This window comes from Argentina silus, assembly GCF_951799395.1.
Source record: "Argentina silus genome assembly, chromosome: 4".
In the NCBI taxonomy this organism is placed as follows: domain Eukaryota; kingdom Metazoa; phylum Chordata; class Actinopteri; order Argentiniformes; family Argentinidae; genus Argentina; species Argentina silus.
Window position 1 is genome coordinate 3,177,839 of NC_139658.1, and position 27,191 is coordinate 3,205,029.

The 27,191-nt window shown below is 45.4% G+C and overlaps 1 protein-coding gene across 2 annotated transcripts in view; it reads left to right on the plus strand.

The window, feature by feature from the left end:
• Window positions 1-1,550: 1,550 nt before the first annotated feature.
• Window positions 1,551-27,191, plus strand: part of lrig1 (leucine-rich repeats and immunoglobulin-like domains 1) — a 33,289-nt gene continuing 7,648 nt past the window's right edge. The window contains exons 1-10 of one of the 2 annotated variants that reach the window (XM_083668834.1): window positions 1,551-2,640; window positions 13,371-13,442; window positions 14,523-14,597; window positions 19,335-19,472; window positions 19,578-19,721; window positions 21,060-21,203; window positions 21,377-21,520; window positions 23,175-23,318; window positions 25,320-25,400; window positions 26,881-26,952. In XM_083668834.1, coding sequence (XP_083524960.1) covers window positions 2,438-2,640; window positions 13,371-13,442; window positions 14,523-14,597; window positions 19,335-19,472; window positions 19,578-19,721; window positions 21,060-21,203; window positions 21,377-21,520; window positions 23,175-23,318; window positions 25,320-25,400; window positions 26,881-26,952 — 1,217 coding nt within the window. In that variant the 5' untranslated portion in view covers window positions 1,551-2,437. The remainder of the gene's footprint in view (window positions 2,641-13,370; window positions 13,443-14,522; window positions 14,598-19,334; window positions 19,473-19,577; window positions 19,722-21,059; window positions 21,204-21,376; window positions 21,521-23,174; window positions 23,319-25,319; window positions 25,401-26,880; window positions 26,953-27,191) is intronic. The other variant, XM_083668835.1, reaches the window with a different exon arrangement.

Genomic DNA, 27,191 nt, shown 5'->3' on the forward strand with positions numbered 1-27,191 from the left:
TTATCGAAAACACAACAAAAACACATTTTAACAACCATCTATCTCTGATATTTTCATTGATAATTTACATCTCACCCGTGGGCTACTGATGGTGCAACATGAACCAGAACTATTAATCGTAAAAGGAACAAGGAACTGGGGCACAAAACTGCCTGCAGGGCCGCAGGTGTGAATATACTGTATGTCCCCACTGTGGTGATTAATTGCATGAAAATTCTGGACTTATCCTGACACGTAACGATTACAATAGCTCTCACAAAGTCAATCAATAGGACTTGTCATTGACAGATTTTTTTTTATGGGAACAACTATTCACAGGGCCAAGTCTAGTCCCCCAATTTATCGCAGATGTGCATTTTTAAGACAATGGGCGGACATGACTTCACCATTTGGGAAGAATTATGTGCTATCATGAGCCCATTATAGGGCACCCTATAATCGCATAAAGATCACACTGGAGACACACAGACACAGACACAGACACAGACACAGACACAGACACACACACACACACACACACACACACACAAAGTTGAGAAAACGTCTCTGCAGGTATTGCATTTTCATTTCTACATTTTGTGTAGGCCTTATGAATTAAATATTTTAGCAAGCACACATGGTAGGCCATATTGAACACTGACACATTCCCTTTTGGTAAAATGTCCTATGAATACCCCCTGAATACATACAACTTCCTATAATACCCCCTATACTGCATTATAGGGACATTTATATGCTTTGCATAATTCATTATTAACAAAGGGTGAATCACATATAGTGCTATAATGCCCTTTTAATGCTCATCAGGAAATTGTGTCCAGAGTGCTGGTGCATTTTGTTTTAGATCAGACTTCTATAATATTTTATTATCCAGGGACCTCCTATTATATTTTAATATATATTTAGTCTGTTACACAAAAAATGCGATTACAATTTCCTGATGAGCATTTCATACAGGCCTAAAGGCAATATGTTACTTTACCTCGAAATACCGTATGCTTCTTGCTCATTGCCTTATGAATGTTAGAGATGTTTTGAGAAGTCATTATTTATGAGTCATTATTTGCGCTAATGCAAATATAATGCATTACAAATGTGCTTATGAGGCATTCAATAATATTCATTTGAAGTGTGACTTATCATTTACTTTTTATTTCGAGAAATGCATCACCTTCAGCATGACCTGATGCAAGCCCAATTCACTTATGCTGTTGTTATGGAGGGATATCATTATTCGATTACAGTGATTTAACCTGGTTATGGTCCCTTTAAGACGCGGTGAGAGTGAAAGGAGGTGGTGTGGTTTCACACCCGGGGTGGGAAACATGGGTGGGGTCAATGGCTGGTGAGTGACAGCTGGTCACTGGCAGGCGAACTTTGCGACGCCTGTAGAATCCTCAACAGCCAGTAAGATTAGGAGTTTTCCTGTTCCTCAAATTGGAATAGCCAATTGCAGTAGAACATGGGAGGTTCCCAAGTGCTGTTGTGTATCCAACGTGGGACTATGGAACGAACACTTTGAAAAAAGGAAAGTAAGTGAAGAAGAAAAAAAATCTCATGGTGGATACCGCGGTCAGAAATGGGGACTGAATTTGTCAATAATCGGATCGCCAAGATCATCTTTCCGTAGATTGCATTTGATAAGCAGTCCTTGTTGGATCTTCAGAGAGGAAGGCGAAGTGTGTGCTTCGAAGTTGGAACACAAGCAAGGTGTTTAATTTGTGCTGTTGTGCAGCGCTACAAATGAGCCAGCAATGGTATAGTTTTTCTGTATTGAAGTCACATTTTGCGGGTGCTACAATTGCGTCGCAGTGGAACATCGTCAAAGATAGCCTACATTCCAAGCGCGCGATGGAGAGAAGATAAGTTTTAAAGTTAGATTTTAGTGCGGAGGCAATGGTGTAACCGAGCATTTGGATAACATTATTTTTCCAGGAAAATGAGTGTCTCTTGGAAGTTTGACATACAAGTTATTTTCAGAGTGATAAAGTTATTGGTGAGCTAATCTTTGACTTGTTTTTCTCTTTCATGTTTTGATAAGTTCAATACATGTTTGTCAATGCGAATTGCTTTGCCAAGAGAGACCTCGTTTTCAACCTTTTAAGGACAACTGCAACTTGCATTTAATTTTGGCTGCAGGACAAGTTTCATGTAGCCTATTTTTGCTTCGTAAACCGTGATTCACCTTAGATTTCATCCCACGTAAGGGCACGAGAGGAGAAAGTTGGACTGGGAACTTTTTTAAATGACTCTGTATTGGAAAAGTTGGCCGAGACTAATTGGATAAACCACAAGTGCTAGTATCCTTCATTTTAGTAGGCTACAAGGACGCAATTAATGTGCTGTAACAAACTCCACAATCTCTCCAAAACTGTAAGAGATTTCCAAACTGTGGATAGGAGAGATCAGTGGCCGCGCTATTAAAACTGGATACAAAATGGCGGCGTCCGTGGGACGAATCCGATCGGTTTCTCACTATGGTTTTTATTTTGTTTTGTCGCTGGAACTGTTAATCAATTACGGATTGAGTTCAGATTTACCCTGTGCCCAGAACTGTACATGCACAAGGGATTCTGTGGACTGTAGCAATTTGGATTTGACAGATACACCGCTGGACCTGCCAGTTCGGACAGTTTCCCTGTAAGTATACCCTCCAATCGCCGTATTAATTGACCACTGTATCGGGATAAGCTACAATGTTGGTAAAGGGAAAGTGAAATACCGATGCGCTGAGTATTTCATGTTCAAACATGAAGCAAATGTTGCAATTCGCACGTATGAAGTTGTATCTGTCTTTATTTTATGATTTTCAACTGAATTTGTATCCACACATTTAAGACATTGCAACGCACTGGATGGACAACTGTAGCCTAGATGATCAAAACAGTAATTAAGTTTGACAGTTGTTGCACCGTGTTACGAAGAAGGGTCAGTCTAATTGGCATGTCTTTATAAAGTCTATAATTAGTTGCGTTAAAACATTTGAATTGCAAATTTTTGTCAACACTATTGACAATGAAAAGCTCTGTAGTTTTATAAAAGATCATAGATTAATGTAGCATACTGCAAGTGGAACCGTGTGTGCGCAATGTATTGGGTGCCAGAAAATCTATGCTTTATTACACTAATAATACATATCTGTCTTATTTATGAATTAATGTGACTTAATGTGTAGTTTGTACAGAACATTGTGTCAAGACAATTCTGTAGCTACAGATGGTTTCAAAGACCAAAACAGTAAATCCTTAGTTGTCAATGGGCGAAATGTTTCTCCAGGGAATTCAACTTCATCTCCAACAACACTTCATTCAATGAGATTTATCACAGGTATTAGTCCTTAATCCCCTATTTTGGTTCTGTCAGCCCATGGCCCACAAATTAGATTTCTGTTAAATTACGCAGGATTTTCAAGACAACATTGGCCACAATAGGGACACTGTCTGCCGGTTCGTTTAGGAAATGAGCCAATTGAGAAACATTTTAAAGGAATTTCTCTTGAAATTGAGAGAAATTCAGTCTTCCTGCCCTTGAATGACAGTTTGTTTATAAACAACACCACTTTCTTCCTCTCAATCAACATTTTGGCTTGGCCAGCATTATAGGACCACTGCTCCAATGGCAATTGTGTGTGAGAGAGAGAGACTTTTTTTTTAGGGGGTTAAATACCGAAGGCCCTTGGACTTCTCAGCTTCCCAGGTTCCTGTGTGAGGCAGTTTGTCTTCCCTGGGGAAGTGAGGAATGCAACTTTTAAAATGTCCTCTAAAACATGAATAACGATGCCTGTGCCCAGGTAGCGTTATTCCCCTTAAGCGCCACTTCGCCAAGTTCAAGTGCTGTTTATGGCGGACTGTAAGACACACACGGTTCCTCCTCACTTAAATTACTTAAAAACACACAAGTCGGACAAGTGTCTGATCTGAATATGGCTGACATCAAACACTGTAGCACAATACATGTTGTGTCTGCATAGGTCATGTCTAGATCCTATGCTATACCTGTTATCTGTATGTGCCTTATCGGTCAAGATTTAAAGACCCGCAATCTTGTTGTTTTCAAAGAGAATGGTTTTATTACATTGAATTACCTTTAAAACACCTGGGCTGAATATTTCCTCACCACTTTAGATTGTTCCCTTTTGTCGGCAGATACCACAAAGGGACAGAGCTGCTTTCTTCTCTTGTTTGTAAAAGTCCCGAATTAGTAGATGATTACTGTTAACCATCTGAGACATGGATTTTCAGTTGAGGCTGTCTGTGATCCCAATAAAACTCAACCCTTGTGTAGTCCACTTCATTTGAATCGTTGGAAGGAATAGGCACTTGAATGTTGAGAATAGAAGCATATTTCAGTCTGTGTGAATTGACTGTTTACAAAGCGTGTGTGTGTGTGTGTGTGTTGGGGGATGGGGTATTCGGGCACAGAGAAACTGCCATTCAGTCTTGAATTAATAATAATAATTCATTTATTAGCATGCACTCTTTTTTTGGCACTTCAAAAGCCTGGGAATTAAAAGTTCACTGTGCACATTCTGGAGGGAGAGAGGTTGAATTAAATGGAGCAGTAAGTGTGGACAACTTGCTGTACAGCTGGAGCTACCTCCTTAATTTATGATCAAACACTTTTGCATTTACCATGCATATGTCCCATGCCATGGCAAAGACAGGAGAGAATCGCTGACACCCTTGAATGCACCACATGAGGAACTGGAGGATTAATGTATTGACGAAGCCTTTTTATCACTATCAATAAAACCTTAATAAGAATTAGGATTAGAATACTGTGTTAGGAATTATAGTAAATGTCTTACTACATTTGCCAATGGTCTAAACACAAACTAGCAGTGTTATAGCCAATTCAGTTTCTAATGATACTGTGGCTATCATTCAGTCAGATCCTTTAAGTTCTGAGTCACTGAGTGTGAGTGTGCAGTCAGGCCATGCTGAGTTTCACACCAGATCTGTTTGTCTCTCTGTACCTCCGGGAACCCGTGCCAAGTGAATTAGTTGGGGGGGGAATAAACTGTCCCTGTTATGTTTAGCCCTGGGTGGAAGCGGCGGTAGTGGTGGGTCAGTGCGGTGGCTGGGCGGACATTACTGTTGGGTGTCAATAAAAACAGCCTCTGTCTGTCTGCTCCCACAGTGAGACACTCTGCTGATTCTGCTTAAGCATTGCGTTCGCGTCCCCCTGCTGAATGTCGGTTAAGAGGAGAGAGGTTTGTCTGCTCCTGTGTAGTTATTTTGTAATGAGGGCAGGGGTGGGGGAACTTTTTTTTAAGGAAAATATGTAATAATGTAGAATATTCCATTGAGGGTCATGTTACAAGCACACAAGAAATAAATAAATACATTTTTAAACTGTCCTCCTGTCTGAAAAAGGAGTGAACTCTTGTGTCACTGTTGTGGTTATCTTTATATGAGACCATATATTGTAAGAGCAGTAGCTTGATTTTGCTGGGGGCAGGCTGGGTAGAGACTAGGTGCTCATCTGCAGTATATCCATCAGTACTGTCGAGAGTTTTCTGAGGAAACCCACTGGACACGGCCTGTGTGAAAAATGTAGCCATAATGCCTTCCAGTTGTCAAAATAGTTTCCCTGTTCTGCCCTGTTTTTACAGCTCCCCTGTGACATTGCGGCCTTGATGGGGATAGTAGGAAACAAGTGGGTGTTGGCATATTCAGCCAGAGTAAAAGCAGAGAAGATTGAGCTAACAGGGAGAGATGATGAGGGATTGAGAGATGGGGAAAATTGGAGGGAGTGACTATTCGGGTTATGTAGGGAGAATACAGATGTTAGATAAGTGATGTAGCAAAGTTGAGCTTGTAATATAAGGTTTGTATCGTGTGTGTATATATATATATATATATATATATATATATATACACGTGTGTATATATATAATGATGTTGCTGATGTTGATAGACTAAAAAGCTATATTGGTGCATTGTGATGTATGCATACAAGACTGTTAACAGATTACATAGTAAAATGCTTTTTTGTTCTTATTGATTGATGAAAAGCCTAATAACATCCAACGAATGCTTCCTCTCACTCAGTCAGATATTCTCTCTCAGGAGTGGTGGCTTATCTTATTTGTGGCCATGGTAATGTGTATAAATAGCGTTTTTGCCTGCAGTGCCATCCCTGTAATGGGTTTTGCAAGTAAATAAAAGCATGAGCATTATTAATGTTGGTTTCGATTGCCGTGGTTGGATAGAGACAAAGCAGAGACCCTGCTTGTCTACGAGAGAGCTTTCTGGCTTTTCCCTTAATTTTCTCCGCTGAGGACTTGCCTTTCTCCCCTACATGTTCCCACAGAGGCAAAGTAAGGTATGGCAGTGTTTTTTCTCAGTCAAAGCAGTGTCACCCCCAATATATACTCATGGGGAAGATGTAGCCTAATCCCTTTACAAACCAGCTTTTCCTGAGTGGTTTCCTAAATGGCAGGCCATAACTCTCTTCCCCGACAGCAACACTGCACTGCATTCAATGTGACAGACTTCCAGTTCCATCTGTTTCTGCATCACAAGCCATCCCCCTTAAAACTGGTAATGCAGTTGCATCGGTAAACACCCCTCCCATTGGTTGGTTTTGGCTTCTGCCCACAGGAAATGGGTTTGTTTTGGTGGTTTCCTGACAGGGTCTGGTGGCTCCTCTGGTTATAGGGGCAGATCACCTGGCCTGGGGGGCTCGGGATGGGGAGGAGGAAGGAGAGTTTTCCGCCGGCTGCCTGGAAGTGTTTTGTCAATGTCATGGTCTGCTGCTTTGCGGGTTCCACTGGGTAAATGTTCTGTGGTAGAACCCAACCTCGACCACAAGCACCTAAATCGCACTGCGTTGAGTAGAGGGTGCAACTTTCATTTCTAGTCTAGAAGTTCCAACTTCCACATACGTGAGCAGCACCTTTCCTATTACGGTGGGTTAGGGTGTATTCTTCTTTTTATTGTTATTTGATAACCCAATCAACCACAACCAACATGCAAAGTAAAAATAAGTGGTGGAAATGATGGTTGTTTTTGCAGTAACAATGAAGTTTTGACAGCACCCATTAATACCACATTCGCCATGACTGACTTTCACATTTTAGCAGCTAGCTACACAACAGCAGCAGCAGTTTGTAGAACTGAGGCCCATTGTGGTTCCAAGGGCATGTCTTTGTAAGCAGTCTGGTAATCTTGTGGTATTGGGAGCGATTATGCAGAGTTTGTTTATTGTCAGTTTCTTAGCCTTGTGACTGTAATGTCCTTCGGTTGGTTGTCTTTATAGCCACATCTCTCACCTTTCCTGGGGAGATGATGTTATTGTTAGTGCTCTGATTTAATCAGTTTTATATATATGCATTTCCACATAAATGTCAATGTGCAAAATTGCATAGAACTTTTAGACAGGAGCAAATTAGCAACAATAACTGAGGAGAAGAACCACTTTCATAACTATAGATTACATTTGACTTTTACATGAAGTTATGAAGTGAGCTCATCAAAGTGTTCACTTTAATGACAATTGAACAGCTGCTGCCAGAAGTCATTCCACAGGAATCCAGTCAACAGAATAGATGGCCTTTTTGTTAAGGCACTCTGGGGTGCCAAGCTTTTTTTTCTTCCTTTTTTGTTTCAGCCGGTGTCTACAAAGTGGGTTTGATAGATGAATCATCTGTGAATTCTGGGCATCTGGTAAGAGTTTGGAAATCTGGAGAAGACATTAGAAAAAGACTTGGAGAGGTACTGTGAAGTGGAGTGGAGCACCCCCCAAAACAGGCCGTCTGGCAACCAAGAACTGACTGCTGTGAGTGCATGCCAACGCCAAGCATTCTTATCTTGAAAAAACCTGCATCGGCCCTGTTGTTCCATGATTGTGCAGAAAACAGGGAAGTCTTCAGTGCCTGGACATATGGTTGTTTATAAAGCCTGGGGGTGGGTGGGTGGGTAGGTGGGTAGGTAGGTACTTTATTGATCCCAGAGGGGAAATTAAGGCGTTACAGCAGCTCACATCACAAACAACAAAATAAAGTAATAATAGAATAAAAATAAAATAGACATCTGAAACATTTTATACAAGAAGAACAGTCCAGTATGATTTAACATCACCCTGATCGAGCCAGCCGGAGGAGGAGTTGTACAGTCTTATTGCGGCAGGCAGAAAAGATCTCCTATAGCGCTCCTTAGTGCAACGTGGTTGTAGTAATCTGTAGGGGATGGGAGGGATTGTCCATGATGTCCAAGAGTTTGGTCCTCATCCTCCTATTGGCCACCTCCTCCACAGTGTCCAGGGTGACACTGAGGACAGAACCAGCTTTCCTAATATGCTTGTTCAGCCTCTTGGTGTCACCTTCTTTGATGAAACATATTTGGCCCCATACTCTCTTTACCGACGATGGTGTAATTATTGCAAAATGTTCCTTTTGCTATCATAATAAACATTAAGTAGGGGGAAATGCATTGTCTAATGATCAGTCATTTTCTTCACTTTGAAGTGGAATGCATAAGATCAGCAATCTGTCAAGAGGGAACTGAAACAATACCCCCTCAGACTTGACTTATTTATGTTATTCTTTCAGATTAATTGGGGAGGCTCATTTCCTTTGCTCATAATCAAGGAGTCTGACGACAAATTATAATTTGCTATCAAACTAGAATGTGTATGCGTGTGCCTTGGCTGGCGTCGTTGGGCCTGAGTTCATGCTGTGCCCCGGGCTAGTGCAGACCCTTCTCCTAACCCCCTCCCCTGTTTGTTTGGACTGCCCAGCTCCATACAGAACCAGCAGCGCTCTGGGAAAGGCACATGGCCCCAAGATGTGTGCTTTGCCTGCCTCGGAAAAATTCTGAAAAAGAAGCACTCTCCCTCTCTGACTAATGTTTGGTTGCCTACTCACAGGCTGCAGCACCCCTTTGTTGCCTGGAATTGCAGCCAGAAAATCTGCAATTCAAACTGTGCCATGAAGATATGCTGATCCTATCAGCCCACATGCTATATCTGCTCTCAAACCTGTCCTGCAAATGTGCAGATCACAGCAATTCCAGTTGTTGTTTGCACAAAGGGAGATTGATACAAAAACGTTGTGCTACTTTTTAAAATGTTTAATTTTTCAGTTTGTGACTGCTTTCAATGTCTCATCTTTCTCTCTCACCAGTGTTTAGCAGGAGTATAAAATGGTTGCGTGGTGGTGTTCCTCCTGTGTACACTCACTGCCGTTGCCTGGCTGTAAAAAGCGGGCCTTTATGACAGGAAGGCGTGTGTGTATGTGAGTTGGTGGGGGGGGTTAGCAGCAGCAGTGCGGTGTTGTGCTAGGCTCAGCTCTGTCTGGCCTTCTGTCTGGCCTACGGAGCTCTCTACCCGACACAAGGTTATTCTTTGACTAGTTTATAGTGCTTTGAAACAAGCAGTGGTAAAGCTCCTCCATCTCCCAGCTGTACCGCAAAAGGCCTATCGCTGATATCACTTCACACCTCCACAGAGCGAAGTTCACACTCTTCTTATCAGTGATAGAGATGGACCAGATAAGGACAGTCCCAGATTGAATCCCTCCCTCCCTCCCTCCTTCCTTACACACTCTGTTTTGAGTTATGATGGCACTGTCATAAGAAATGCCATTACTCTCTTGAAAGACAATATTTTTGGGGGTTATTTTTTGGGCCGTTAAAGTCAGACCAAACGTGCTCTGTAGTTCCTTCTTGATTTCTGAGTTTGAAAGCTTTTAGCTTGTTTTTTTGTCCTAGGTTTTAGAGGCAGTGCCAGTTTGCTTAGTCAGAGTTTATGGCTTTATCGCTGCTTTAGTGCTGTGTCTCACAGACAGGCTAAAGCTAATGTTGTTTTAGGTGACCTCTACCCCCTCAGAGCTCTGCTGATCTAGGCTTGTTATTGACCTGAGCTACGCTTTGTGAAGCTTCAGGGCAACAGGTGGAGAGTGGTTTATGTTAGGCCTAAATGTAGCAGGAGCAAATGTGCTTTGTTTTAGGCTATCGTTTAGCCTACCTCCTGACGGTGTACCGTCCAATGGTATGTGTGAGATTTAGGAAGGTGTTGGAGGAGGCTTCTGTGAACAGGGTGGATGGAGGGTGAAGGAACCCTCCAAGTGCCACCCCGGTTGCCCCTTGTTATGTGCTTGTCCACCACTGAAGGAGGAAGGTAACTAAAGTCATGCTGTCCACTGGGGTCAATGACTGACTGATGACAGTGATGGGTAGTCTCTGAGAGCCCTGAGGCCTTTAATGCAGGCTGACAGAATTGGTTCCAGTCAACTCCAAGGTTGGTATTTGGCCCAAAGTGGGGTCTAAATGATCTTCCTGACGCATTCTGGTCTAGCACACAGCACTTCTGATTTTGATCACGCTGATTAAACAAGCTGGCTCATTTAGATAAACACCAGAATTCTTGTACCATGCAATGGAATGTACTGTTTGAAACACCCCAGGGTTTCTGCAGAGGAGTATTTTGTAGTATTTGCCATATTAAATCACAGCTTTCTCCAACATTTCAAGTTGTGTGTTTGAAGAATATTCTTAGACTGCTAAACTGATCAAGGATATAATTCTCTTGCATACTCATGAGTTTACTGAGTTGCTCAGTGAAGGCTTTTGTCCCTTTGTGGTCTGGTGAGTTATTCTCAGGTTTTAGTAAAGTAGGCTCTGGAGACTGACAGGAAAGGGAGAGAGTGGCGTTATCACGGCCTCCTCCTATAGACACTTGCCATCTGAAGAAGTTCTCGGATGATTCTGCTATTGTGGGATGTGTCAGTGGAGGCCAGGAGACCAAGTACAGATGACTGGTGGACAGCTACAAGTACCTGGGGGTGCAACTGGACAATAAACTGGACTGGACCACTAACACAGATGTCCTGTACAAGAGGGGCCAGAGCCGGCTTTATCTCCTGAGGAGGCTCAGGTCCTTTGGCGTGTGTAGGACTCTGCTGAACATGTTCTACCAGTCAGTGTTGGCCAGTGCAGTGCTGTACACGGTGGTACGCTGGGGGAGCAGCATCAAGGAAGGTGACACCAAGAGGCTGAACAAGCTTATTTGGAAAGCTGGTTCTGTCCTTGGTGTCACCCTGGACACTGTGGAGGAGGTGGTCAATAGGAGGATGAGGACCAAACTCCTGGCCATCATGGACAATCCCTCCCATCCCCTACATGATACTGTGGCAGAGCAGAGAAGCTCCTTTAGCAACAGATTATTACAACCACATTGCACTAAGGAGCGTTATAGGAGATCTTTTCTGCCTGCTGCAATAAGACTGTACAACTCCTCCTCCGGCTGGATCAATCGGGGTGATCAGAGTCAGGCTGGGGGATGTTAAATCATACTGGACTGTTCTTACTGTAAATAATGTTTCAGATGTCTATTCTATTTTTATTCTATTGTCACTTTATTTTGTTGTTGTTAGTGATGTGAGCTGCTGTAATGCCTTGATTTCCCCTCAGGGATCAATAAAATACCTATCTATCTATCAGTAGGTGTGAACGCTATGAAACTTATCTGATCAGATAGGGAGGAAAATGAAGCTGAATGAACAAGGGCAGGAAAAAAAAACAGTTGTGTAAACACTCCCTTTTATTTGGTCTATCAGGAGACTGGGAAAACACACACACTCTCGGAGTAGGCTTTGTTTGTTATTGTGGCCTCTGGCACCAGTACGACAGGTTTTGCTCTTAAACGTGACCTTTCTTTCCCCTGTCAACACTTTGAAATGGACAACAGCTATCACAATCATGACCTCTTATACCCAAAACCTGTTGAAGGCGGACAGTAGCGCAAACACAGCTCTGAGCTGTGTTTTATTAGTTGTGTTTGTAATGAGGCGATCTATAGTTAAGCTTCATTATCCCCAGGTTGCAGCGATCTCTGGCTTGTTAAAAGCTGACAGTGTTTGTTGTAGCAGATGACTGTGCTCCCATGCGCTGTGCTGCATTACACCAGTGTTACTGCTGTATTCGTACCCCCCGGCGCAGGCGGCCAGAGGAAACCCTGTGACTTTTCACTTTGGTTCGCTATAATGAGGTAATTGCCTCCTGTTGCAGGGATGGCAATTTAGCAATCTGTGGCACAATGGCGGCAGGAGGGCCCTGGCAAGTGATCACAACACACCGCCCTGTCAGAGGCCTGCCTGCAGGGCAGAAACACACTCTACCATTATCTCTTCACACACACACACACACACACACACAGTGAAAGAGAGAGAAAGATAGACTGCTATTATCTCCTCTCACTCACAGAGAAAGAGCCAGAGAGAGAGCGAGAAAGAGACATGGAGATAGGTGAAGGATGGAGAGAGCTCTGTGTAGCATGACAATCAGTTGTTCAGGGAACTGTGACTAGGGCCATCCCTCCTCTGCTCTCTGTGGTTTTTCCACCACCCTCGCTCTTGTCTCACATCTAATTCCTTAAGCTTCTTATTATCACTCCAATTTTCTCCTAAACCCCTCTGGATTTAGTTAACCTTGTAGTCAGTGGTAAAGTGCAGTCAAAGTGTGTAGGACAGTTTCTACCCGACCCATTCCCTATTCGTTCAGAGCGGTCTGACATTGGGGCACTGCCGGCTCCCTGCCACGAGAGGAGGAGGAATGTGGTGCGTCAGGTAAATGTGTCCCCAGACTCTGGGAACAACCAGCCATCTCTCGGCAGGGCTGTGAAACATTCCAAGGCCATCTCTCATGTCTGGAGGCAGGCTGCAGGGCCTGTGGGCTCCCTTTGTCTTCCAGCGAAAAACCTCACAGAAAGACTGCTCTCACTCACTACAGCCTCCAAAGTGTCTGCTGACAAGTAGTAGGAGACAACGTGTGTCTGTGTGTGTGTGAGCTTGTATAGACAGATTTGATGGTTTATATGGCTCACATCACAGGGTATTCTATGGTGTGAGATCTGAGGAGTCCAATCCAAAAGGCAGGGGTGGGGGTGTGATTTACCGTAGCCTTGCACTCTTGCCTAGTAACACTATATCTGAACAAATTGCTCTATTACCCCAGTCCCAGTACAAGTAAGTAAAGTGTCTGCTATTAAATGCACTGTTAGTCTAAACTGCAAATTGACTTTTCCACAGATTGATGGCTGTGGGCTCTGTTGTGTAAGTGAGCCAGGTTGAAGCCAGAGTCTGTATTGATGGTATTGATTGGAACCCCCCTCCTGAAACACAAACTCAAATGGCAACACAGGGTTTTCAGAATAGGCTAGTTGTTGTAAGGAGGTTGCACAGTGAGGTTACATGGACAACTACTGAAAAGCTGAATTAATAAATTGTTGAAAACCTACTGCAAAAAACACATAAAAAATAAATACAAATGTTTCATACCACTGATCCTGAATGTCCTCTGAGTAGATTCATGTCTGATGACGGGTTTAGATCAGCTGTACATTAATTAATTGTTTTCTCTTTCCCACAGAAATCTTGGCCATAACAAGCTTGCCACTATAGATCTCGATGTCTTCTCCAATCTCCCAAACCTACGAGAGCTGTGAGTAGAGAACCTCAGACACTCACATCCTTAGTAAACATACACTGATGGGACACTTTGGAATGCCCCTGATATCACACTTGAGGGGAAAGTGGCATGACACTTAAGAGGTAGGACCCCATATGAAACACTTAAGAGCTCAAGGGTTAGTAGCAATCTCATTTCCTTCCACCAAGGTGTGCGTGTGCGTGCGGCACACTCTCCTCTCACCTAGGAGTTCCCCTTGGCATTGGGCTCAACCCGTATATGTTGTCCTCAGTCAGAGGAGAACAGCATCCATTGGCTGGCAGACAGATAATCTATGAATACAGCTTCTCACAAAGTGCTCCCCTCTCACTTCCTAATGGACTACCCTGTGTGTGTTTTGCAGCGTTTGTCTGCTCATCTCTCTGTATAGCCTATATTTGCTGCGGGGATGCCCTTGCAGGCACCTCTATGCACAAGGTCAGAGTTGAGAGGGGGAATCACTAAGGTTCTCAACCGTTACAAAAGCCTGAACAAACACTGAAGCAGATATGCATCTCACACACATTCACTGTTGACTGTGAAAGGGGGTCAAAAGGTGCTTGCCTATTATGTGGGACAGTAGTGTAAATGGGCTGGAAAAGAGACACACACACACACACACACACACACACACACACACGCACACACACACACAAGTGCGCTCCACATTCTAACGTGTACTGTCTTGAAATGAGTCCAATTGAGAATAAAGAAGTGGTTTTCTATATTAAGCTTTCCCTCCCCATCACCCGACACCATGCCAAACCCTGGGTTGTAAATATTTTATATGGTGAGGAGAGGGCCAGGGTCTATCTCACTCAACACTGAGCCCAGAGCAGACAAACCTGTCTGTCATAAATTCATCCACCATCCACCTCTCACTCTATTGTTAAAGATGGGATGTATTCACCACCAACTACCATCATGTTGCACCTCTTGTCTTCACTGTCTGTCTTCACACTAACATTCAGTCCCCTAACTACTAACTGAATTGATCAATGTGTAGCATTATGTATCATCAGTACTATTGTATGCTTGTTTTCTGACACCTCTGCCTGTGTGTTTTCACCTCAGACGCCTGGACCACAACGAGCTGACCTCCATCCCAGATTTAGGACAGGCTGCGTCTAAGGTCGCCTCTCTCTACCTGTGAGTAAACCTTTGGTATCAAAAATGGAAATCTCCAACTGTCTTTTTAAAATGTGTTTGTGAGCAAAGTGACCAAGAATGCTAGTGAATATGTATTACATCTAAATGTTTTTTTCTGCAATGCTTTATTGTGAAAGTGTTCATGTATGAGGTGTAGGTTTGTGAGAGAACCATTGATTAGCAATGTTAGTATGAAGGTGAGCTCTGCCCGCGAGTGCTCCAGTGTAGAGTTCTATCCTGGTTACAGTTGTGAAACTCTGCCTGGAGGCACTGCCTGCACTGGCATCTCACAGGAGATTTACTGCCCTATTTGGAAAAGTGTGTGTATGTGTGTGTGTGTGTGTGTCTCACAGCTGTGAGCCCTATGGCCCCTCAACAGTCTTTCTCTCACACACACAATTGTGACACTGTCCTACTTGCCTTGTTGCAGAGTAAGTAAAGCCCTGTTGTTTTCCAGCCTCCAACCATTTTTCGCCCTTGTGTGGCCATGGAACATTCTAGCTCCTCACTCAACCAGAAATGGCAGAGAAAGCCTACATGCTGAGTCTCAACACTTAGCGTTTTAAAAGAGTTTGCAGCATGTGTTTGGGTTGGTTTTACACCTCCATAGCAGCTATTCTCTCTGGGTGGTGGTAACAGTAGGCAGCAGGTTCCTATAAAACAGCTCATGCCTATCTATTAGTTTCAGTGTTTAGTAATAGTCATGTCTGCAGCCTGCCTCTCTCTGTGTCATTCATGCCTCTCTCTGTGTCATTCATCTGCTTCTCAGAACGAGTTGTACAGTGTGCTGACTAACTTAGTCAGAATGTGGTCCTAAGCAGTTTGCATTTGATTGCTTCATGAAATGTCCCAATGTGGAAAACCCCCGTGTAACTTGTGTGGTTCATTTGAGAAAAAAACAATTGTGTGTTTTGTTTTTGGTGAGTTGTTTTTGCACCCACCTCAAATGTTTAGCCTGACTAAACACCTATGTCAAGCACCTCACACACTTTGGAATTGACCTCTAGATATGTGTTTGAAAAACTATTGAGGGTATGCTAGTAGCTCTCCTCTCCTCTTCTCTCGGCCCGGGCGTCTTTTTTTGGCCTGATTCGAAGCCTGTTGCTATGGGAAGCCCGATGGGGAGGGAGGGCATATCTTTACAAAGCTGCACAGCTGAACGCCAGTAGAAGACTGCAGCTGCACCTGTCAATCACAGGGTTTACTGTAAAAACGGTGACACAGAAGAAGGGGGGGGGGGGGGGATGGGAAAAGGCCTGGCTCAGGGTGACATCACCACCGTTACCGACACAGGCAGAGGGGATGGGAAAAGGAGGGGAGGGAGGGGGAGGAAGGGGAGCACTCTAGCTCAGGTTTTTGCCCACGAGTAACCCTGGCTCCCCCCTCACAAACCCCTGACCCCTCCTGTGTTGGTCCGTATGCCTTGGCAGATCTTGCTGGATGGCAGTGCGGTGCGGGCGAAATTCCTCTGCCGTTGGTTTGAGAGCGACTGGAATGCTGTCTGGCAGCAGGGCTGTGAGAGACTGTGGTCACGAAGAGGGAGAAGGAGGGAGGGAGAGCGAGAGAGAGACGAAGGGGAGAGGGAGAGCAGGAGGAAGAGAGAGATGGAAGGAACAGAGGGGTGTCTGTCACCAGCCACAGAGCCAGTGTTCAGCTCTCTAAAAGATTGAGGGGGAGAGCTGATGGCCATATTGAGGACAGCCTCTATACTCCACTCTATTATATCAGCTCTTCAAACAGCTGCTGATTGACTCCCCTTGTGTCCAACATAGTATATGATCATTCTCTCTGGTGTGGAGGGGTGTGTGAAATACCAGGCCATCTCCAACAGGGTTGGTTTGGTTTGGTTTGGTTGTGCTCCTTTTCTTTCTTGCTTTCTCACTCCCTCCCTCCTTATTTCTTCTATAGCTTCTGCTCCCTCTCTTTCTCTTCTCTTTTCTTCTCCCTCTCTCTCTCCCACATGGACAGGCCCTCCTTTTGTTCCTCTCACTTGTGGAGTTGATCGGCCAGATAAGACAATGAGAATGGTCCTGAGCAGCTAGCCTGCTAATCTGTGTCCATGGCCGTGGGGAGTTCTTGGCCTGGATTAATCACTGCTCTCAGATCAGATCACATAATCCACTCAGCCACCGCCTCTGTGGGGACTCCCCCCTCACTCCCATAGGCAGTCCCACAATGCACCTGGGCTCCCACACCCCCACAGGGACCCCACAATGCTACACTAGGCCAACACAACCCCTCCCCCTGCCTCCACAGGATCACATGGGCAAAGGGATGGTGAGACTCTCACAAACTTCCCTATTGTCTGGCCCTTCCAACATAAAAGGGAGACGTCAAAACAATTCACAAAGGAAATCATATGGCTTAATGGGATGATATGGGAGGAAAAAAAAACCATTTATTGTCTCTATCCCCTGACATCAAAAAGCAAAGGCAGGACAATCTCTCAAAGATTACTGTGGAAATAGGAGAACAGGCAGTCGTGTAAACTCTTCCATTATCTTCCATCAAAACTTCAAAAGAGGTGTCATAATGACCCAGGATAATCATACAGTCAATGGGATAATGAGATCTGGAATTATGAGATCTCTAGTGTTGAATGTACCCCCCGAACATCAGAGTGAGGAGCAAGTCAACTCCACAAAATGTCACTGGCAGTGAGATAATCAGAGCTTTATAAACGCTTCTATTGTGTGAGTCAACATCAAACACAGCCCACCCCTCTAGCTGTCACACAGCTGGGCTCAGCCAGTGTGCTGCTCCGTCTATGAAAAGAAGAGGGTGAGGAGAGAAAAGAGAGAAGAGAAGGAGGACTGAGCTGGACCGGTCAGCTTCTAAGAGAGGGACTGACCCAGCCGCTCCCTCCAATTTCCGAGCTCTGCGTTTTTCCCAGCTAGGGTCAGCAGCTGTTGACCCCCCTCAGTCCCCCAACCCTCCTCAGTAGAGCCTCAGTCCTCCCTCTCGGTCAGTCCCTGTAGCCCTGCACTGCTATGCTTCCCAGGGGCTTCCTGCATGGGTCAGGGGGGCCAGTGGCTGCAACTCATCCTTAACTCTTTCCACCACTGTTTATTCAGGTGGGCTGCAGCAACCCCCCCCCCCCCCCCCCCCCAGACACACACACACACACACACACACACTCACACCCTCAGAGTAAATGGCCCACAAGAGTGTCTTCCAGCCCATCTGTGTGAGGGCTGGGCTGAGACGCTGTGCTTGGAAGAGAGGGACAGGCATTCTTTTACTGACAGAACACCTGCACAACGTCTGCTATGTAGTAAACAGTGTTTCATAATGGGTGAAAACATATAAAACCTAAGTCAGGAGTTGAACGGCTATTGAGCCCAATCCTCTGGATACCCTTGACTGGCGAACCAGGAATGCTTGCCTTGGGTTTATCAGGCCCTGACGTGTGTGCATATGTGTGTGTGTGTGTGTGTGTGTGTGTGTTTGCGTGTGTGTTTTTGTAAGGGACGGGGTTAGGGTGTCAGGGAAATGCTACCAGGGCCGTGGTATGTGTCATACGTGTCACTGAGCAATGGCTTTCATCCCTGCTCAGGTATCGCTGGCCTTCGGTGGCTCCGCTCCCACACTCCCACACACACACACACACACACACACACACTGAGGAGTGAACTATTTGGTCAACATGGGGACTTCAGTGTGCATGTCTGACTTTCGATGCGTATGTCTGTGTTTTTGTCTGTCTGCTGTGTGTGTTTGCATGCGTGCGCGTGTGTGTTATGTCTATATTACTGTGTGCCTTTTTGTAGATGTGTGTTTGTATTTGTGTGATTTGTCTGTATGTTGTGTGTGTGTGTGTGTGTGTGCGTGCGTCTTTGTGTTTGCCACTGTGTCGGACGGTGCTGGTCTTAGATAAACAGAGGGAAGTGATTGGGATTCCAGTGCAGCCCCGTGTATCCCAGTCTGCAGCTCAGAGGTGGATCTGTCCCAGCACCAAAATAAACCACAGATGTGGAGGGACTGTGACCCACCATTCCTGTAGAGCAGAGAGCAGGCCAAAATAAAAATGGGCTTTTTAAAACTCACCCTCTTTCTCAGGCTTCCTGCAGCAAGACTAACTGGACTGTCAAAGGGGACAGATTAGACACGGCACATTTGTAGTTTAAGTTCATTATGTTTTTTTTTTTTTCAATTCTGTTACCAAGTTCATGTGACACAATTGAACAAAGTTAGGGTCAGCTTTTGACTTCATAGTGGTGAATGTGACCTCACCTTTGAAAATACTATACATTTTAAATACAGCATGGTGGTAGCTACAACCTGTATTTAGTGTAGTACGGATGGTTTTATAGAGCTGTGGGCTTGGTAGTGTCCAGCTCTAGTTAAGCAGTGTTGACCTCTATGGCTCATCACACTCTCAAGTGCCTTAAGTCCTCTAAGTGCTGTGAGTGATCAACGTGGGCTCATCCATCTAGAATGTTCAATGACAAAGCTCTGAGTAACAGCAAGTGTCCTTGGGACTGTTTGGAGAAGACCAAGGTCTGTTTGTAAGCTCTTAAAGTACATGTTTGTCCCTCGAATAGAGACTACTTTAGTCTGTGTACCCTCTATCTTTGTTCCTGAGTTGGTTTGGAGAAGAGGAGGGCTTGTGTGTGCTCTTAGAAAACACATTTTTGCTGGTTGGTTTTGAGAAGACGAGGAGCGGTGTTTCTATCTTTGTACCAGAAGTGAGTTGTTTTTAACACATTTGGTTTCTGTGTTTTCTTTCTTTCGCAGACACCATAATAAGATCCGTAGTATTGATGGGAGGCGGATGAGAGACCTGGTCTCTGTGGAAACACTGGACCTGAGCAACAATGACATCACTGAAGTCAGGGGACACTGCTTCCCTGCAGGCCTTCAAATCAAAGATCTGTAAGTGCAACCCATCTCAATAACATGCCCAAAAAAACAAAACATTTCTCTGACCATATTTTAGTCCATTTAGGATCTTATATGACATGCTGTGTTGTCGCCCAGGTACCTGAGCAACAACAAGATCCTGCTCCTGGAGGTTGGAGCTCTGGATCAACTGGGCTCGTCCCTGCAGGTTCTGAGACTGAGCCGGAACCGCATCAGTCAGGTCCCCGTCAAAGGCTTCCAGCTACCCAGGCTCACCCAACTGTGAGTATTAATACTGTATACCATACCTACTGATGTTGTTGAGTGCCGTAGCCACACTAATTCGAGCATGGTAGCAGTCTCAATCACTGGCTCTATGGTGTGCAAAGCTAGATTGGAAAATTCTGAGGTTTGGAAGTCTGAAGTAATCTTATGAGGTAGAGAGACCGATTAGTCAGTACCTCTACCCTCTGGGGGGTTTGCTTAGGTAAACATCAGTGCGATACCATGGCTGATTTATAGTCTCTCCCCTGTACGCATAGTGGGATAGACCACCTTCTTTGTCATTATCTACCCCCTCTCTACCCCCCTCCAGCGCAGAACTGAGGTAGACCAATCCATACCTCAACACCTCCATTCTGGGGAGAAAAGACACATGTAATGGGAGTCTCTTCTATTGTAGCTGTGGGTCCTGTCTCTCCCCGGCTCCAACAGATTCCCCAGGTGGCCATTGTTCCACAGGTGGCCCGGGTGACACTGTATCTGCAGATGCTTGTGGCAACATGGTGGAGACACAAAGACCCAGTGTGGATGTTTATGCTCCTGGGCTGTGATATCAAACCTCACACATGCCAGGTGCATGTATCCACAAAGCTAGAGGAGGCTTTTTTAATAGTGAGAAGCAAGGGAACCAGGGATTTTCACTACCCTCTCACACAATGTGTCCTCTCCCTCAAACTTCATCCTATCCTTGTGATACCACATTAAAAAGGATACAAAAAGACCTATTATTGTACACAAGCGTGTTAGAACTAGTCTTGTGATTTTTCTAAATTAATATAAGTACCTACCTTCACAACTATCCGTACCCTCAACCCAGTGCTATTTTGATGTTTGTGATGACTTTGTTTGCTACTCCACTTGACCCTGCAGTGATTTATGAAGACTTGTTTATGAAGGCTTGCATGCTCGGGGCAGAGTGTGACACTGGTCTGTAACCAGAGCCTCACCAACCTCAACCTTTAGGGGAACACACACACATACTCATCATCATCGTCATCGGCGGCCAGAAGCCACAGGTGGAATGGATACCACATTGGAATACCTGTTAGGGTTTCTGTGGGGTCCCAATCTACATATCAACGCCTTTAAGTTTTTTATGTTACCATGATGCTCTGTTGCTCATTTCTGTAGATCCAGAAGTTTGGCAATAGCTATGTATAAGACGTGTGGCCCTCCTCAGAGTATGTAGCTAGAAACAGTCTTTGACCAGCTTCTTTGGTAACATGTTTACTGTAACCAAGGCTAGATACATGGATACCACTAACTGTGTCCTTGCTTCTCTCTGGTAGTCCTTACCTCTCTCTCAAAGTTGTGGTGTATGTCATGTGTTTCCTACAGGGAGTTGAACAGGAACCGTCTGCGTCAGGTGGAGGGGCTGTCCTTCCAGGGCCTGGCCAGTCTAGAGGTCCTCAAGCTGCAGAGGAACAACATCACCAAGCTGACCGATGGGGCCTTCTGGGGCCTGGCCAAGATGAAAGTCCTGTGAGTACTGGAGATCTGCTCCCAACTCCTGTACCCTGGCCCTGCACAGCTGATTCTGGAGAAATTATCTGTATATCAGTCTTACATAGTTGTTTTAGCCATTCTGTTATGGTTTAAAATTGCATTAGCCATGATGCCTCTGACCCCTGCTCTTTCTGACTCTCTCCATGCAGTCACCTGGACTACAACCATCTGACAGAGGTGAACAGCGGATCTCTGTATGGCCTCTCCTCTCTGCTCCAGCTCTTCCTCAGCAACAACTCAATTTCCCAGATCAACCCTGATGGTTGGAGGTTCTGTCAGAGGCTCCGAGAGCTGTAAGTACTCAACAAAAACCTTCCAACAGCCAAAGCACCAAACTAATCACTGTTTCTCCCCCCAAAACCCCCAAACAAACTTCAGAATCCAACCAATAGCCCCCAGCTTCCAAATCCCCAGATTCCGTCTCCTATACACTCCAACCACATCCACCAAGAATCCGATCCTGAATATCCTTGAATCCACCCCAAACCTGTAACTTCACCAAGGTTAAATTATTCACTTAATGGCCCACATTAGTCTTGTTGATGATTTTCTCTCTCTTCTCAACGTCCTGGTGCTGTAAAATGTTATTGCACAATGATTCAAGTCTGAAAATGGCCATTTATGTCAAAGTCTGTGTATTTTGGGCAATACATAATATTTTCTTAGCTAAACTGCCGTGACGTAGAACATTTCTTCGCTCCGAAGTGTGACGTGGCTAGCCCCCCTAACCCCCTTCACCGGCTTATTTATTCTTTATTTATTTTACTTTAATTTTTCCAACACAATTTATTGAGAATTGCTCCTAGCTATATCTGCCGCTACTTTCCCAAATCGCTCCGTCGATGACTAACGTCACCACTCTGTTTCCATTCTTTTGAGTATTTTTTTTTTCAAGAAAAGCCAAGAAACTAAACTGGCTGGTGTGGGCTTTTAACACTCAATACCACACGCTCTTCTCTAGATAAGCCTGTTTAGCCCATAATGAGCACCAGGATTGACAGTACTTAAGCCCTCTAAGAGTTTGTATTCACGTCTCCAAACGAGTTTGGCGCAACAGCATGTAATCCTCTGTTGGTAGGGCCGTGGTGATTACAGGGGGATTCCCTGCTCTCTTTCTAATGAATGAGCTAGTATTATCTGTGGTTGGGAGACTCTGTTTACACTACTGCACTCCTGTATAACGCAACTCATGTGAGTCGTTGCTAACTGTGCGGTTGTCGAGCATCGCTGGCGCCTATATGTGAGACAGATTGTGTGTGTGTGTGTGTGTGTGTGTGTGTGTGTGTGACAGATTGCCCTGTGTATCTGTCTTGCTGCACTCTGTGTCAATCAGGGGTTATATGATTTTATTAGTGGGGCCTTGATGACTGTGATATCAGTGGGATAGTGGTGTGTTAGCCTCTGGTGTAGGAAGAGAGGCTCCCTTTATGACCACGCTGTTATTACATTCCGGATGTGACAGCCTGACGGGGCACTCTCCACATGACTGCCCATCCAGACACACACACACACACACACACACACACCACACAACCACCTCAGATCGAGGTAATATACATTTATCAACTCTATCAGGACATAGAACACACAGTTGCATTATATTGATGGAAAGAGGATAAGTGGAAGATGTATTTTTCGCAAAGGATTTTTAAAACAACACCATGAATCTAGCAAAAATGTCTGAGTAGTCTCCATGTTTACAGCCAAGAACATTGTTTTAATGGCAAATAGTTTGTGTTCTCAGCAGACATAATACAAGAATGCTAAGCTTCTCTCAGATACATTTGATATTAAAAGCACAATTCCATAGTGGAAAAATACAGCATCATCAAAAAAGACATCAGCCATGAAGTTCAGAATAATCTTAAATTACCTCTACGCTCTGCCAACCTGTTCTTCTTTGTCCAGGCCTGACACCATATATTTTTCTTTCTTTCCCTTCTCCAGAAATCTATCCAACAACAACCTGACACGCCTGGATGAGGGCAGCCTGGCGGTGTTGGGGGACCTCCACACCCTCCGTCTGGGCCACAACTCCATCAGCCACATAACAGAGGGGGCCTTCCGAGGTCTCAAGGCTCTGCGCCTGCTGTAAGTCCCCCGCCCCCGAGCCACACAACAATGATTCCAGACTGTATATATGCAACACTAATGTGTCACTTGGGTGCAGTGAAATGTTAGATTTAGAATTTTTATTTATGTGTATGAGAGATTTGATATGACTTTACTATTTCCCCCCGAGGGCTATTTACAAAGTCTAGTCTTGTTGGTTTGCGTTTAAGACTGTTGCCCAAGTTTTATCTAGTTTGCATTCATGTTTATTCGTGTGTGTGTTTAGGAGGTGTGCATGCGTCACCATTGTCATGGTTTCTGTGAGAACCTTTTTATTTTGGTGCGTCTTTCTTTTCATTCCCCCATTTTTCTTTTTTTTGACCGTCGGTTCCCAGCCAAGTTGGATGCACATGTGTTCCCTGTCCTTTGCCTCCCTGGAGATTCGTAGCCTTTTTAAAACGGAGCACTGAAAAGCATTATGGGACTACTCCCCTGAAACTAACCGCCCCCCTCACACAAACCTGGTTCCTTCTTTTTGGCCTGAGATCTTCCCAGAGAGCCAGAGAAAAGAGGCCTCAGCCTAGAAGAGGTCTTTCTCACAGTGGGGTGACAAGCCAAGGCGTATACAGACCTTTCTCTGCTGGCACATGGGGAGGAGGGGGGGGGGGGTTCAGCTGTGTGAGAGGCCCTCTGTTTGGCTCCCCACTCTCATCCTTTCTTCTTTCCTTTCTTTCTTTCTTTCTTTCTTTCTTTCTTTCTTTCTTACTTTCTTGCTGTCTTTCACTCCTTTCTTAATTGCATGCTTTGTTTTGCCCGTCTTTACCCTTTCAACCCACACTTTCTCCTTTTCCCACTCCTTTTTTTTTGCTTTCTATTCCCCCATTCTTAACCCTTTCTCTCCACTCTCTTTCCGCTCTCTCTTTCTCCTTCTATCCATCCATCCATCCATCTCTCTCTCTCTCAGGCAGGTCTAATCTAATCAGTGTAGTGCTGGGTAGGCCCAAGCCCTGGCTGTAAGGGAGCTGGGGGTAGCTTTAATTGGGCCTGTGCTGTTGGCCGCTGTGGCGTGGGGCTGGAGCCTGCAGTGGGGTGTGAAAGCCCAGAGCCGGCCAGCCCTTTTAGCTGTTGAGGCCAGTCCTCAGGGGCCCCCATCCCGGCCCCCGACCCCCACCACTGCCCCGCATTAACAAGGCAACGGCCATTCACGCCCAGCCAGCCAGAAAGAATAGGAAATTGGCAGCCCAGTCCGGCCATGGAGGCAAAAGAACTGAAAGGAAGGGGATGAGGAAAGGATGGGGGGTGGGGGGGGTGGGGTGACCATCAGCCTCAAAGGGGTTTTCAAAGTTTGAAAGAAAGTTATTTTAACGGCACTGGAAACAAAGCGTGCGATAGAGCGGCGACTCGCATCTTTGTTTCCGACATTGTTTTTGTTTTCTTTTTGATTACCATTCAAACGGTTTCCTTTGCCCAAATGACTTCAGTGGTGGAGGTAGCTAGGGCGTTAGAAAAGCTAATTAATTACATTCAACATGTGTTTGGAAACTTCCAGACAGACTCAAAGAAAGTGAGTTTTTTTCGTGTCTTTCTTTTTTGGGGGTTTTCTTTTATTGAGGACCATTCTGGCTCTGCTTGGACATAGCCAAGGTCTCTCTTCAACCTCATTAGGGGCTTTAGCTGTGGCTGCTATACCTGCCATCGGCCTCACAGGCCCAACTGTCTAAATCCAAAAGGCATTGTGTGCCCGCCAATCTCTCCATGCTGTCATGAATTATACATGTGTATGCCTGCTCTGGGGTTGTGTGCCTTCACTCTCTTCCCCCCCTCCCTCCTCCTCCTCAAAGGAAAGAATGCTTGGCTGGCAGAGCAGAGAGAGGCTTGCTCTTCAGGCCAGGTGCAGCAGGGGGGAGGGAGGGAGGGAGGTAACCCGTGACTTCCAGCCCTGTCTCTGCCAAGGCTACAGAACGCTCCAGCTCTGGCAGGCCCGTCCTCTTCCATTGCTCCTTCCATCTCTCTTATCCTCTCTTTTCTCTCTCTCCACAGGGAGCTGGACCATAACGACATCTCAGGCACAATAGAGGACACCAATGGGGCCTTCTCTGGACTGGACAGCCTCAACAAGCTGTGAGTGTCCCCCCTTCCCCCCCTCTCCCCCCCAGTACCGGTCCCTTTGAGCCTGTTGGCCTGCCGCTGGTTTGCGATTGTCTACCCAGTTCTTTTGGCCATCTTCTCCAGTCTGAGTAACTGGGAACAGGCTCACACAATCTCATTGTTTCTTCCCTAGAGCTATATCCACTGCCAGAAAAGTCTAGCCTGCCCAGTCTATGATAAAGACTTGTATAGACACTACTCCAGTTCTATCTCTCCCCTCCGGGTCCCACACGTCAATTGGAAGTGTTGCACTGAGAGATGACTTTTTAGAGCTGCGGTTAAATTTTTTATTGGGCTTTTTCGTGCAGCATGCAGGTTCATATGTTAACTGCAATTGGCCTTAAACCTCAACCAGTTTCAATATGTTTTTCATCTTTTTTGTTTATCTCAGTTCAGTTTGGGTCTTTAGTGAAGGAACAATAACTGGGATTGATGACTTAAGGTCTATTTTTATTATATTTCTATATGATATACTATCTCTCATCTCAACCTTTCATCAAAGCATCTATAGGCTTAGTTAACTGTCAAACTTTAGTAAAATGGTTCCAAAACTAAGATGGACATAGACCTAGCATTCAGTGTCCCATACAATCTTCACATTGACGATAAAAGATGATGTCCAACCAAGCCTGTTCCCCATGTGAACGCCACTGAAAGGGCTTTTCATCTGGTTCGCAGGAGATCAGCATGTCTCCTGCCCTTCTCCTCTCCACCTTTCCCTGTTCCTCATAGCAGTCTCACCATCCCCAGCGTCGTGACACACCGCGGGGGGGTGGGGGGGTGGGGGGGGGTTATTGAAGTTTTCCGATGCAGGGGTCTTAGCTCTGAATCAGCCGCCTGTATCATCTCCCCCTGGGAAGGCCTAGGAGAGGAAGGATGGTGGGATTGTGTGTGTGTGTGTGTGTGTGTGGGGGGGGGGGGGCTGCTTTTGAAGAACGGCCCGGATTAGACCCCCACAAGGGGGCAAGCCGCTTGTTCCTTGCTTGAACCCGGCCTTGACAAGGCTACTTTTATTACCCCTACAAGCTGTGTTGTCCCTTGGTGAGAGAACCTACTTTTTCATGTGACCCCCACCCCCACCCCCCCCTCCTCCTCCTCCTCCTCCTCTGGGCTCTTGGCCCCACCCTGTCATCGCTATTAAATTCTAATAAAGATAAAAGTGGGCTTTGAAGAGCAGTGCGGCACTGGGCCCCAGAGTTCCCTCTCACCCTTCTAATCTCCACACAGTTCGGATTTCCAATACCTCAATCCCTTGCTCTTATCAGATTCAGCCCCACTAATTGTGCTTTTCTCTCTCCTCTCTCCTCTGTTTTTTTTGTCTGTTCCCTGTCTTCTCTCTCTCTCTCTCTCTCTCTCTCTCTCGCTCTCTCGCTCTCTCGCTCTCTCTCGCTCTCTCTCTCTCGCTCTCTCTCTCTCTCCATTTATCGGCGCCCTTCATGTTTGGAAATCGCAGAACTCTGTTTGGAAACAAGATCAAGTCGGTGGCCAAGAAAGCCTTCTCAGGCCTGGAGGCCCTGGAGCACCTGTGAGTATCCCACAATGCAGTGCGTGTGTGTGTGTGTGTTTGCGCACTGCGGCCCCCAGTGCGCGGCTGCCAAAAGTAGCTGCCTGAGAAGGCTGCTAGCAATTTAATAGCGTCTTTGTAAAAGGAGAAGACAGGCAGTTTGCGAGGGGCCAGCTGCTTCCCTCTCGTTAGGCTACAGCCTCAACTTTGGCCCTTTTTCCTGGTGCAGGGGAACAAAGTTATTGAGCATATGGTCAGTT